The 14180-nt window shown below is 48.4% G+C and overlaps 1 protein-coding gene across 1 annotated transcript in view; it reads right to left on the reverse strand.

Annotated features, from left to right (window-relative positions):
- ACACB (acetyl-CoA carboxylase beta) overlaps nt 1-14180 on the reverse strand; it is a 136628-nt gene that overhangs the window by 58585 nt on the left and 63863 nt on the right. The window contains exons 3-12 of the mRNA XM_040251296.1: nt 9695-9827; nt 9367-9505; nt 6419-6528; nt 6123-6204; nt 4852-4950; nt 3719-3828; nt 3459-3569; nt 1999-2208; nt 1536-1706; nt 798-959 (exon numbers count right to left, since the gene is read on the reverse strand). Coding sequence (XP_040107230.1) covers nt 798-959; nt 1536-1706; nt 1999-2208; nt 3459-3569; nt 3719-3828; nt 4852-4950; nt 6123-6204; nt 6419-6528; nt 9367-9505; nt 9695-9827 — 1327 coding nt within the window. The remainder of the gene's footprint in view (nt 1-797; nt 960-1535; nt 1707-1998; nt 2209-3458; nt 3570-3718; nt 3829-4851; nt 4951-6122; nt 6205-6418; nt 6529-9366; nt 9506-9694; nt 9828-14180) is intronic.

Raw genomic sequence — 14180 nt, forward strand, 5'->3', positions numbered from 1 at the left:
GAGAAAGGGGATAAAACTTCTCTCATCCCAAGTTTCTTGAATGAAGTCATTAAATAACTAAATCGTCGATTATGGTGGTTATGTGACAATCGTTAGTATACACATAAACTGTGACAGACACCAGCTGCTTGGTACTTTAAGGCACAAGTAAGAACAAGTCACAGAGGGACTCCTTAGACCAGGGGTCCCCAACCACTGGGATCTAATGCCTGATGATCTGAGGTGGAGCTAATGTAATAACAATAGAAAGAAAACACAATAAATGCCATGTGCTTGAATCATCTGCAAACCATCCCCACCCCCCACCTGGTCCAAGGGAAAACTGTCTTCTGTGAAACAGTCTCTGGTACCAAAAAGGTTGGGGACTGCTGCCTTAGACTGTATGTTGTAGTCAAAAGTTCACGGGGCCAGAAATCCAAGGATTTGTGCTCTAAACCCAGCTGCCCGTCCCAAAGGTGGACATATGTGACCTTTGCAGTGCACCACTGGGACTCGGCCCTGGGCTCAGCAGGTCCTGGGCATGAGGCGGGTTGCCCCACCCTCTGGAGCTTTGATATAGGGTGACACTGCCCAGAGGCGTGGCTTTCCTCTGACACACCAGGCATCTGCCTGGTGCCTGGCACACAGCACCTGTGGATAAACCCTTTCATCCCTTCCCTTCCCGCATTTCAATTTCCTCGGCTGTAAACTGTGAGGCCTGGGCGTCTCCTCCAGGCTAAGGTTCGGGGTCTGCCCCAAGCTGGGAGGTTGGAGGTGGTGGAAACGCAGGCCCCCTACCACCCCCGCCCCCGACTTGCCTCATCTGGGTTTTCGCTGGTGATTCTGGCTGCAATGACATGGCCTCGGGCAATGGGAGGGTTGCTAGGGGTCTCAAAAGAAATGGGTGTCATCCCCCACGGGGACTCTCCGTACAGAAGCCGGATATCCTTCAGCCGGTGCAGCGGCACACCCATGGCGATCTGAAATCAAGAAGTCCATCCCGTGAGAAGGTCAGTCCTCAAACACAGAGCACAGAGCTAGAGGTGCAGCGAATGATTTGGAATATACTGAGCTCCTCCTGGGGCCACAAGACGGTACAACGTGGGAGACGCAAGGAAAGAAAAAGACAGCTTGCCTCTGCTCCCATGGAGCCGTGTCCTTGGGCAAAGAAGCCACAGTCACAACACATAATGAGCATCGGATAAAAGTTACAGACTCTTAGTAGGTGGGAGGGGAGGGGAAACAGCGTCCAGATGCAGAGCTAAAGAAAGTTTTGTGAAGGACGCAGGGACAGCTGATCTGGAGGAATGAGGAAGCAGCAGATGATGGAGGAGACCAGCTGAGCCAAAGGATCACACTGAGTCTACTGGGTCTTAGGATGTGACCTACTCAAAGGGACCTGTGTCATATCCCACCAAAGTGTGTGAGTGACTCCCAGCAGGAAGAAATGACCAGGCCAGTCCAAATGGAGCGAGGTCTGACCTAGGCAGGACAGGAGACCCCCACCCCCAGCTCTGGGCAGAAGCCACTGCAGGGCTCAGAGCCCGTCTCCTTGCCTGCAGCTGGGCAGCAGGCAGGTTGACATCCGCAATCATTTCCGTGCAGGGATGTTCCACCTGCAGGCGGGGATTCAGCTCCAAGAAGTGGAAGCTGCCGTCCTGGCTGTAGAGGTACTCGACAGTCCCCGCGCTCACATAGCCCACCGTCTTGGCCAGGCGCACGGCACACTGCAGACAAGATGGGGAAGAAGTGGGTGCCGGTGGTCTTCTCGGGGTGGGGGGGGAACATCCCGGTTCCCTGACCGAATGCAGGCTGAGGACCTGCAGTGTGTAAATGACCTCGGGACCTCAGAGATCATAGCTCAATAAACCTGCGTGAGGCTGAATTCATCTCCTCCCTCCACCCCCTGCCCCTTCATCTCTTCCTGGACACCCACTCCACTTTGGCAACTTGGGCATTGAGAGCTCTCGCTGGTGCTGAGCTGAGATGCCTCCTCCACCCAAGCTCCCCAGAGCCTACCTGCTCCATGAACTCGAACACTGCCGGCGTGGCAATGGTGGCCGGCGCCTCCTCTATGATCTTCTGGTGCCTCCGCTGGATGGAACAGTCACGCCCAAACAGGGACACTGCGTTCCCGTACTGGTCGGCGAGGATCTGGACCTCCAGGTGCCGGGCGTGCTGGGCCAGCTTCATGAGGAAGATTGGCGAACCAGGGGTCTCACTCTGCACCTGGGGTAGGAGGATGGCAGGGTGGCAGGCTCTTCCCTGGGGAAGCAGGGCTGGAGCAGGAAGCTCTCCAAGGAGAGTGTGCAACAATGGCAGGGATGCCCATGGTCTTGTTGAGCTTTTAGTTTTACCTCTTCTCAAAGATATAACATTCTCAAAATCAAATATGATCAAAAATACATAATGTAGAATATGGAGTAAAAATAAGGATTCACATGGAGTTATTCATAAGACAATTTTAAAAAAAAGAGAGATTGCAATAATACATGGGAAGATCCCACTTCTGTGAAAAATAATAAAACAGAATTATGGAGACTTCCCCGGTGGTCCAGTGGTCAAGGATCCGCCTGCCAATGCTGGGGACACAGGTTTGATCCCTGGTCTGGGACGATCCCACACGTCTCAGGACAACTAAGCCAGTGCACCACAACCACCCACCCGCATGTTCTGGAGCCTGTGCTCCTTGACAAGAAAAGCCACTGCAGTGAGGATGCTTGCTGCAACTAGAGAAAGCCAGTGCGCAACAACGAAGACTCGGCACCATCAGAAATAAACAAAGTAATTTAAAAAATCTAGAACTATATGAAGGTCTATGCAAAAGTATATACTACAGGAAAAGTCCTGGAAAGAAACCCAGTGGCTAACAGGAGTCATGCTGGTTTTTGTTTTTTTTTTTTTCCCAGATTCTTTTCCCTTGTAGGTTATTACATAATATTGAGTATAGTTCCCTGGGCTACACAGTAGGTGCTTGTTAGTTATCTATGTTAAATGTAGTAGTGTGCATATTTTAATCCCAGTCTCCTAATGTATTCCTTCCCCCACCCCCCAGGCAAAATGGTTTAAAAGTAGAAAACCAGCTACAAATAAGTAAATACACAATTTGTTCCAACGATAAAATTGATCATCTAAAAACATTAAAAATACTGAAACTGCTAAACTGTACAAAATATTCCATCTCTCAATAGACAAATAGTCACAGATAGATATCCTCACAAACAGGTATCTCTGAAATCCTTTACAGACACACTGGTCCATAGAATCAAACATCTAAGGAAACAGTGTACAGATCAACCCAAGCCCTGGACTTTTGTGAGTAAAGATGCATACATTCGCTTGGCAACAACACAGCGATATTTCAGCTCCCCCACGCGTCCTCTCGGTTGTGACACAATAACACTAGTGGAAAGAATCTGGTGGCCACCAACTGAAGAAGCACAGTTCCCGTGGAAAACCACACGGCGCGAGGAGCTCACTTGTCTGAACAGGATGGGGAAGTCCTCAGCAGTCTCTGCCTTCCGGATTCCCTTCCCTCCGCCGCCTTCAGAAGCTTTGATCATCAGGGGAAAACCAATTTTTTCTGCTGCCTGAGGGCAAAGAACAAACAGACCTCTTTAGAGGTTTAGACAGTTTCTGCTGCTACCAGGCTTATGAGAAGGTTCTGCCTCCTGGCGCCCCAGACCCCACCCCACCCCACCCCCACCCCCCCACCCCCCTGCCAAGGATCTGCATTTACCTCCAAGCCTTCATCTACATCTTTCACGCAACCATTGTTGTAGATGGACTCCGGGATGCTGATCCTTTGCCCTTCCTGTAGACTGTGTTCCGCCCACTCCACCGTCAGACCTGGAGGGTCACAGAGGAAACAGAATCCTCCCCAAAACAGCCTAGACCCGACCCAGAAACACAGTGCCTCTTCCCACCACCGCGGCTCTAGACCTGGCCTCTGGGCAAACAGAATTCAGACATAATCCTTCAGTTTCCCACTGTGCATTTTCATTTCCTTAAGGACAAACTGGACCCTGAATGGGAAACCAAGCTTAAGACAATTCAGACTGAGTCTACCAAGGCATGAAAGTGAAAAGTCAAAGTGAAAATATGAAACAGCCATATTGATCTGAATTTTTTTTTAAAAACCCCAACTCTATCTTATGGAGTCATTTGTATGTCAATCACTACTTTCTAAATCCTATGAAGATTTCAAAAACAAACAACAACAAACAAAACAAAAACAAACTTTTCACTCCAAATTTAAAATTCAATCTTTGTAGGAAAAAATCAAATTGTTTAGAAACTCTTGAAATGTTTTCCTGTTTTTTTAACTTATTCTAAAAATTCCACTTTTAGGAATTTACCCTAAAGAAATGATTAAAATGTACATAGAGAGTTAGCTACAGGATTATCAAGGCTTTAAATATTTTCATATTTAGAAAAAAATTAATTGGAAACAACCAAAAGTATAACTACAGAGGACTGTTAGTAAATTAAGGTACAGCTGTATAATATAATCCTATGCAGGCACCTGAAGTGTTGTGAAGTATATTTATTGACATAGACAGACTAGTGAGGAAAAAAACACATCACAAACTATTAACTATAAGAGCTCTGGCTTTTAAATGGATGTGCCTAGAAAAAAGGCACATGAATAATAAAACACATGATCAAAACCAGGTCATTGGATTGTAAACAATTTCTATTTCTTTTTCTTACACTTTTCCTATTTTCTAAGATGTCTACAACGATATCATACCACTTTCTTGATAATTTAAATTTTTAAATGAAAGAATTAAAGCAGCATACTCCTGTCACCCTTCTGCTCTCAAGATTGGGCCCAGGCGTCCTCCCCAAGTGAAGTTCAGGGCCCCTTACCACTTCCGCTCCAGGGCAGCGTTGGGATCTGCAGAGTCTGGGCCACGATGGTGGAGGCAATCTTGTCTCCCAGTGCCCACATGGCCTCACTGGGAGGGCCTGAGGGGTGGGGCAATGGGGAAGGCAGACTCAGGCCCTTGAAACTGGGGGCTGATCAGGTACACAAAAGAAAAGTCCCCAGGTCCCAGCTTTCAAGGATTGAACGTCAAGATGGGGAAGAAAAAATATCTATTAGTCTGCTACTTCGTCAGCCAACTTTCAATACATGTGGACTGTAAACATGATTCATAGCTTGAGCTAAGTGGCCTATACAAAGTTCACCAGCAAAAACGAGACCAAGGGGAGCAAGCCAGCACCTCAGAACACTAGACCATGGGTTAGCAAACTTTTTCTACAACGAGCCATAGGCAGTACATAAATGAGCCATAGGCAATACATAAATGAGCCATAGGCAATACATAAATGAATTGGCAGGGCCGTGTTTCAATAAAACTTTATTTACAAAAGCAGGCAGCAGGCTGAATTTGGCCTGTAGGCTGTAGTTGGCTGGCACTAGGGCTGGACCATCAACTTCCAGAACTAAAAACGAGAGATAATGAGAGTCCCATGTGACAGCCAATGAGAGGCCATGGAAAAGAGCACATCAGTGAGCACAGGTCACCAGGCAGACCCTCAGGTGAATATCCAGTACTGACTTAGCACCAAGCTGCTGTATACACGAGTCTGTGTTGTGGGCCCAGAGGTTAAGGAGCAGCAACAGGGATTTACTGAGAATGGTAAATGATTCCAATTTACACACAAGGATGACAGACAACCTAACTGAGTAAAGTTTACAAATTATACATCTGAATTCTGAAACAAACAGATGCCATGAACAATAAGTATCATTTTACCTAATAAGTAGCAGAGATGAGGGGTTCTGGTCCCAGGGGGTGAGGGCATTCCAAAGGCCTAGGAACAGCCCAAGCAAAGGTGTGGCCTACAGATTTCCAACCTGAGTTAGAAATCTGAACATGTATCTCAGTACCAACAGGAACATCAGCAGAGGCTTCTGCTTGCCCCAGCATCATTCTGCTGTGGTAACCATGGTAACAGCTATTTCCCTGGGCTGGCCAACCTTTCCATGTGACCTCCCACTGCTGGACTCAGTTGCTCTTGATCATGAACGTGTGATGTGGGAACATCAAACAGGGCCCCTCCTTCCAGGGCTGCATTAGCGAGAATTCCACCAAGACCCCCATTCCCACTTATCTGATGGAGGCGCACTTTACCTAGGAAAGCAATCTCGTGCTTGTGCAGGAGCTCCGGAAGTTTGGGGTTTTCAGAAGCATGGCCCCAACCAGCCCACACCGCCTGCAAACACACAGAGGGATGAATAGAGGTCTTTCTTCAAGAATCCGCCTCCCATCACACCCCAAAAGCTCCTTGCTGGGTCCTACCAGCCCTGGATTTCAGAGTCTCCCCGGACCCAGCTCCTCCATCCCTTCCGAACTGTGGAATTGGGCTGCTCCAGAGCTCAGGGCATTGTCCCTGTCACAGGCAGACTGGGGCACCCTGTCTGACTTACCTGCACGGGGATCCTCTTGGCGATGTCCACAATCAGCTCCACGTTGGCGTAATTGTGGTTGTTGGGCCCTCCTGGGACGGGGACATACTGATCTGCCATCTTGATATACTCTGGAATTAAACGAGAGAGAGGCGATCAGAAGGACTGACAGACCCAAGTCGAGGACAGGACACGACGACACGTGGCCACTGAAAGGATAACCGTGATGATTCTAGGATCACAATGGAGGAACGTATATGATAGTTTGAAGAAAAAACTGAGTTTGACTTTGTGTGAAAATATATGTGTGTCTGGTCATGGCCTGGAAGGCAATAAAAAAGAGCGAAGCAAGCTATCAATACAGTTGGATTAGAAGCGAGTTTTTAAAACATTATATTTTTTTTAGTTTTTGGCAGTGCCATGCAGCTTGTGGGATCTCAGTTCCCTGACCAGGGATTGAACCCATGCCATGGTAGTGAAAGCCTGGAATCCTAATCACTAGGCCACTAGGAAACCCCTTAAAAATTCTTATGTATCTTAATACCGTTTTGCCACTAAACAATACAATGTTTGCTTCCGATCATGGTGAGAAAAAAAAAAGCCACATAACAAAATTCCCCATCTTGATCACTTTTTAAGTATGTAGCTCAATAGTGTCAAGTATATTCACACTGTTGTGAAACAGATCTCCAGAACTTTCTCATCTCATGCAACTCAAACTCGATACCCACGAAGTGACGCCTCCCCATCCCGCTGCCAGCGCCCTGGCGCCCACCCTTCTGCCTTCTGTCTCTATGGACCTGACTGTTCAGGATCTCACGTCAGTGGAAACAGTATTTGTCTTTGTGGGACTGGCTTATTTCACTGAGCGCGATGTCCTCAAGGTTCGCCTGCATCATGTGCTCAGTCACTCAGCTGTGTCCAGCTCTTTGCAACCCGATGGCCGTGGACTGCAGCCCGCCAGGCTCCTCTGTCCATGGGATTCTCCAGGCAAGAACACTGGGGTGGGCTGCCATGCCCTCCTCCAGAGGATCTTCCCCACTCAGGGATCGAACCCAGGTCTCCCTCGTTGCAGGTGGATTTTTTTTACCGTTTCAGCCACCAGGGGAGCCCCACCTGTGTTATAATGTAATGATTTCCTTCCTTTTCATTGCTGAATATAATACAATGCTTTGATTTTAATATACTCATGCTCTTCAAACACAGAAATCCTACTTCTAAGAACATGTTCTAAAAAAACATTCATCAGTGAGGCCAAAGACATGTAAAAGGGTGTTCACGGGGCAGTGTGGTGTTGTTTTTTTTTTTTTGCCGGTGGAACTTCCCTGACCAGGGACTGAACCCAGGCCCCTGCAGTTGAAGCTCAGTCTTAACCACTGGACTAGTGGGGAAGTCCCTCCTCACAGGACAGTGTTTTGAACTGTGCAAAGGTAGATTCAATCAAAAGTCAGGAGTTAGTACATCTGTACTATGACATTCTCTAAGACCCTGAGAAGGAACTGTCGAATGTTATGTGCAGACTTGGAATAAAACTCGACAGCAGTGCTCCCTTCTGCCCCGCCGGCCTCTGATGTTGACCCAACGTGGTGTGTTGGTGACGGGAGAGGTCCCAGAGATTACAAATCAAGGCGTCAGGCCATGACCCACTCCTTGTTGAATTTTATTTTCATGTTGGAGAAGATAAACAAGAAAACAAGCAGGGTAACCACAGGCTGTGGGCAGCACCAGGGCTCTGACAGGGATGACCAGGAGGGCGATGACATTCAAATTGTGCCTGGGGGAGTGGAGGCCTGCTGTGCAAAGAGCTTCCAGAAAGGACTGGGAGCAAACGGTCCAGAACTTTCCAAGCCTCTGCAACAGAAAAGAGCAAGGCCAACAATGATGAGGCCAGCGGGACTGGGACCCAGGGATGAAGGCTGAGAGGCAGGAGACGGGGGTTTGGGAGGCCAGCAGGGGCCAAGTCATGTGAGGTCTTAACCGGCCTTGGTGAGGGTCTCAAATTTTAGCCCCAGCGTGAGGAGTGACCCCACAGCATCAGGCTGTGGACTCAGCCCATGGTTCCAAAATCCCCAGGACCCTGGGCAACTGAGTCACACTTTTGTGCCTCAAATATCTCATCTGTAAAATGGGGCTAACGAGCAAACCTGTCCTCACTGTAGTAAATAAAATGGAGACTCCATCAGCGCAGAGCATAGCCCAAGACCTTCACTATGGGGAGGTTTGGGGGGTGAGGGAGCTGGTGCTGGACATGGGGTGGGGGACGGGGCATGCTGATGGAACCTGAGTTGTGTTTCTAAAGATCTGTTTGGCTGCTGTGTGCAGAATTTATAAAGGGACACAATTGTTCAGGGGAAAAATCAAACTGCTGCTGCTGCTGCTAAGTCGCTTCAGTCATGTCTGACTCTGTGTGACCCCACAGACAGCAGCCCACCAGGCTCCCCCATCCCTGGGATTCTCCAGGCAAGAATACTGGACTGGGTTGCCATTTCCTTCTCCAGTGCGTGAAAGTGAAAAGTGAAAGTGAAGTCGCTCAGTCATGTCCGACTCTTAGCAACCCCATGGACTGTAGAAAAATCAAACTGTCCAATAGTTATTAACAGAATGATCTATGCTGATAGACATGGAGTGGTAAATGAGTAGAAAAATGAAAGAATGATTGAAAAAACAGCACATACCCATGCAAGAAAAAAGCATCTGGAAGAAAAGATGCCAAGCTACTGTAACATGGACATTCCTCAAAGGTGAGATTTCTACTTTGCATGTTAACCATTTGCATTTTTATAAGGTATATGGGTCACTCTTGTTAGCAGCAGACATTTTAATTAAATAGAGAAGATTGGGAAAGAAATATGGAATCAGGAGAGGTACCCTGCAATGCTCTCTGGGGTACAGGATGGACTTGGCCCAGGCTGAGTGGAGGAGGTGAGGATGGGGTGTGGCAGAGAGGGAGGGAGTCAGGGTCAGAGTACCTGCGTTGGCCTTGAGGTCCTCTGGCGTTACCATGACTACGAACCGGATGGCCCGCTCATTTCGGAACATCTCATAGGCCCACCTGCGGATGGAGCGCATGCATTTCACGGCGGCAATACCGTTGTTGGCGATGAGCACCTGGACAGAGGAAAAGGGCAGGGGGCCTGTGCTGGAGGCTACATGCTACCCCAGGGTTCATCTCACCTCTGAGAGCCCCGAGGGTACCTCCTGCTTCTGGAAGTGCTCACCAACGGGCGAGGCTTTCTCTGCAACTGAGGCAGGTTGGCCTACTCCACCCCACCCCGAGTGCTGGGACCCCACCTGTACCTTCTCGATGACCAAATGCCCCCCAAAGCGCGCGACGAACTCGGCAGGGGAAGCCACGGTGAAGTCTCTGTGCAGGTCCACCTTCCTCTGCTCTCGGCCCCTTCTTGCCAGGTGGAGCCCCGACATGCTGGGCCTGCGAGGGAGCAGGGCAGATCCGTGAGCAAGCAGGCTGGGGCCGCGCAGGCCCCTAGGAAATTCACTTCCACAGAGAAGCCGAACTCTATCACATTCCTGCAGCTTTGCAGTCCCTCTCTGGGGACCCTGAAACGCTTTACGAGGAGACTTCAAGAGGTTAGATCACAAAAGAAGCAGAAGAGAACCCCTGATCTGTCCTAAGCTGTATTTTCAGGGTTTTCATCTTCAATTCACTCTTTATATAAATTCTCACAATTTAGGAACTCAAATAATACCAAAAAAAAACCACAACAGGGTACAAGTTCAAGATCAGAGAAGTACACATTCTAATACTTTATACTTGTGAAGCAGTTTGGACCTTTCGTGTGCTTTTCTGTACTTGTATATCAAGCTTTAAAAAAAACTGAAAACAATAAAGAAATGTATAACAACAAAATAGAAGGTCCTTGTCCCATCCCCCCTCTAGAACACTCCAGAGGAAATCACGTTTGACTCTGGCATTTACACATTTCCGTGGTTCTGAATGATGTGTGTACGTTATCCTGTGAGTCATCCATTAAGATATCATCCATCTATGAGCTTGTTATCTTGGCAGACATGGAATTACTGCTCTTAAGCAGCCACCCCATCGCCTTTCCCCAACCTCGTAATACAGGTATCCTGCAATTTGGTAAATTTATGGTGTTTTATGAGTCTGGGATCATTATTCAAAGGTGAGGGTTTGTGGCATATCAGATGTCCCTTCCTTTTTGCCTTTTTTTTTTTTCCTGGAGTTAATGACTTTTCTTTTTAGCTTGGTTTTCCTTGCATCTTCATCTCACTCCTCAGCCTCCTAGGACACGTAAGACAATCAGTTCCACTGCAGTTTCACCGGCCACATCCCTCCTGAAGGCCTCGACACTGCTTGCATCTGGACACAGTCCACTAAACCCCTGTACAACCATCAGCTGGGACTTCCCTTTACCGACATCCTTAGGATCCCCTGTGCCTTTCCTGGGGCTTTTATCCCCCGAATTCAGGGTGCCACACGGCCCCCTCTTTTTTGATAGACCCCTTCGTCTTGCTAGGGCACATCCTACAGTGGTTTCATCCAGTTAAAAAGATGACAAACGGCAGGACACGTGACAGCGAGGCCCCAACGTGCCTGTCTTGGTCCCGGCTGTACAGGCTTCTGTTGTCGCTCTCACCCCAGAGACCTCCTTTGGTTCTCTTAGATCCCTTTGTTTTTCTGTCCTCCATGTCTTGCTCTTCTTTGATCTACCCTCTTGTTTCAACGGAAGACATCCTTCAGTAGCTTTCTAAGAAAAATGTGTTCGGGGGAGCAAATGTTTTGTGGCCTTGCATGTTCTAAAACTGTCTTCCTTCTGCCCTCACACTGGACCCAATCATTTAGCTGTGCATGGAATTCTAGGAGGGAAAGCCTTCTCCTTAAGAATTTTGGAAGCCTCAAGCCATTGTTGTTGTGGCTTTCAAGAATGCTAGAACCAGAGCTATGCTGATCCTTGGTCCTTTTGTAGGTGACCTGTTTTTTCCTATCCAGAAGCTTGTAGGTTCTTCTCTTTTTGCCAGTATTCTATAAGTTTAGGGAACAATTTTAGGAATGTGCTGAGGTATGTGTCTACTTCCATCAGTAACACTGGGAAGCTGTCAGGTTCCTTCAATCTGGAAACTGAAATCTGGAGATTTATCTGCAAATTTTCCATCACTTTCCCGACAAAGGCTCGGGTAGTCAAGGCTACTGGTTTTTCCAGTAGTGATGTACAGATGTGAGAGGTGGACTATAAAGAATGCTGAGCACTGAAGAATTGATGCTTTCGAACTATGGTGCTGGAGAAGACTCTCGAGAGTGAGTCCCTTGGACAGCAAGGAGATCAAACCAGTCAATCCTAAAGGATAGCAACCCTGAATATTCATTGGAAGGGCTGATGATGAAGCTGAAGCTCCACACTTTGACCACCTGATGTGAAGTGCCAACTCATTGGAAAAGACCCTGAACCTTGGAAAGATCTGAGGACAGGAAGAGAAGGGGACGACAGAGGATGAGATGATTGGATGGCATCACTGACTCAATGGACATGAGTTAGAGCAAACTCTGGGAGACAGTGCATGCTGGCATGCTGCAGTCCATGGGGTCAAAAAGAGTTGCACATAACTCAGTGATGAACAACAACAAAATCTCCTTAGTGACTTAACTGCCTCTTTTTTCTTCACTTTCTCCTATTATCTGGATGTTGACATTCCTGAATTGCCCCACAAGTTTACATATTTTTCCCTCTCTTATTACTCTTTTCTTATTCCTTCTGGGCTAGTCCCTCAGCCTTATCTCCTAACTGTTCTAATAGCATGCTTTTAATGTCTAAGAGCTTGGTTTGGGGCTGTAAATGTCCCCTTTCCTACGCACCCTGTCCCTGTGTGTGCTCCCTACCCCCGCTGAGGGTATTGACGATAGCTTTTCCAAGTTCTCTTCTCCTCATGTGGTTTCTGTATCTCCCATGTCTCCTGTGTCCCTTTTGGTTGGGTGTGTGCAGTTTGCCTTCCATCTTAGAAACTACACTTGAATGTATGATAAGCTTTGGTTGCTGTCTCAGGACCAAGAGCAGGAACCAGAGAGTTGATGAAAAGTACTGGTCATGTGGTGAAGTCACTGAACCCTGAGCTCAATGCAGGGTGGTTTGGGAGGGAGGGCTGTGTGTTGGGGAATTCCAAGTACTTTTCGAGGCATCCTCACTGGCTGGTCCAGTTCCCCCAGCGAGGACAAGTCTGTGGGGCTTCTGTTGCTCTGTCACTAAGTCGTGTCCTACTCTTTGTGACCCCATGAACTGCAGCAAACCAGGCTTCCCTGTCTTTCACTATCTCCCAGAGTTTGCTCAAACTCATGTCCATTGAGTCAGCAATGCCATACAACCCTCTCATCCTCTGTAGTCCCCTTCTCCTCTTGGGCTCAATCTTTGCCAGCAACAGGGTCTTTTCTAATGAATCAGCTGTTTGCATCAGGTGGCCAAAGTATTGGAGCTTCAGCATCAGTCCTTGCAATGAATACTGAGGGTTGATTTCCTTTAGGATTGACTGGTTTGATCTCCTTGCAGTCCAAGGGACTCTCAAGAGTCTTCTCCAGCACCACAGTTCGAATGCATCAATTCTTTGGTGCTCAGCCTTCTGCCTGGAAGTTAAAGGTTGGCCAGGCGCTGGGACAGGTCTGGAGAATAGGACAGCTTTCAGGATTCAGCAGCAACATAGCACCCACCCTCCGGTTTGGGAAGGAGGCCCCACACGCTCCACCATGCTCATCAGTGTCCATTCCAAAGACACTCTACTTCCCACCCTCCAGAGAACAAACCGCCTGCCCGCAACTGGGGTGGAAGTGGGCAGCCCCCAGCCACCTGGGCAGATGAGGGGACCTGGGATTCTTTCACCTTGTCCTCTTCACGTTGGGGTCCCCAGATGCAGAAGCACACAATGCTGCTGATCCCGGCGCCTTCGGGATACAGGCTCTCAGCTTCTCTCTCTGCTCCTTATGGCTCAGACCTCTTTGTTCCGTAAACCACTGACTGCTTGTTCATCTGCTTTCCAGTTTCCAAAATGTCACTGCTAACTCCTGCTTCCGTTCTGCCAGGGCCTGATGGGTTTCCAGCTCTTTAATAAAAATCTTGGAATTCCCTGGTGGTCCAGTGGTGAAGAATCCAGCTGCTAACAGCTGGGACACAGGGTTGATCCCTGGTCCAGAAGGATCCTACATGCCACGGAGCAACTAAGCTTGGGACACAGCTACTAAGCCTGTGCTCTAGAGCCCAGGAGTGGAAACTACTGAGCCCACATCCTGCAACTAGTGAAGCCCTAGCACCCTAGGGTCCGCACTCCCCAGCAAGAGAAGCCGCCGCAATGAAAAGCTTGCTCACCGCAACCAGAGAGTAGCCTCCACTGAGCACAGCTAAGAAAGCACACACACAGCAATGAAGGCACCATGCAGCCAAAACTAAACAAATAAAATGTAAAAGAAAAAGCTCTTGTCGTTTGCTGAGGTTTAAACAGTTGCGGAGTCAGGCGTTCTGTCCACTCTCTCTCATCGCACCAACGGGCTATTCAACCAGGGAGACAGCCGCCTGCCAGGCATTAAGTTAGAGGTTTGCCACTGAGGGATGTGTCCAATAACTGTGTCACCAGGCATCTTGGGAGGGCGGGGCTGAGTGGGTCTGAGGGGCCAAAAAGTTTTGGTGAAGAACTGACAGGTCCTAAGGAACACTGCCAGCAGGCCACTGGGAACAGCAAAGTTGTAGGCCAATAAGCCGCTGGGGGAAAGAGATCCCTTTTTACAGATAGGCAAACTGAGGCCCAACCAGGCAATCACCCAGCA

Source organism: Oryx dammah, unplaced genomic scaffold (assembly GCF_014754425.2).
Source record: "Oryx dammah isolate SB20612 unplaced genomic scaffold, SCBI_Odam_1.1 HiC_scaffold_12, whole genome shotgun sequence".
NCBI lineage: Eukaryota > Metazoa > Chordata > Mammalia > Artiodactyla > Bovidae > Oryx > Oryx dammah.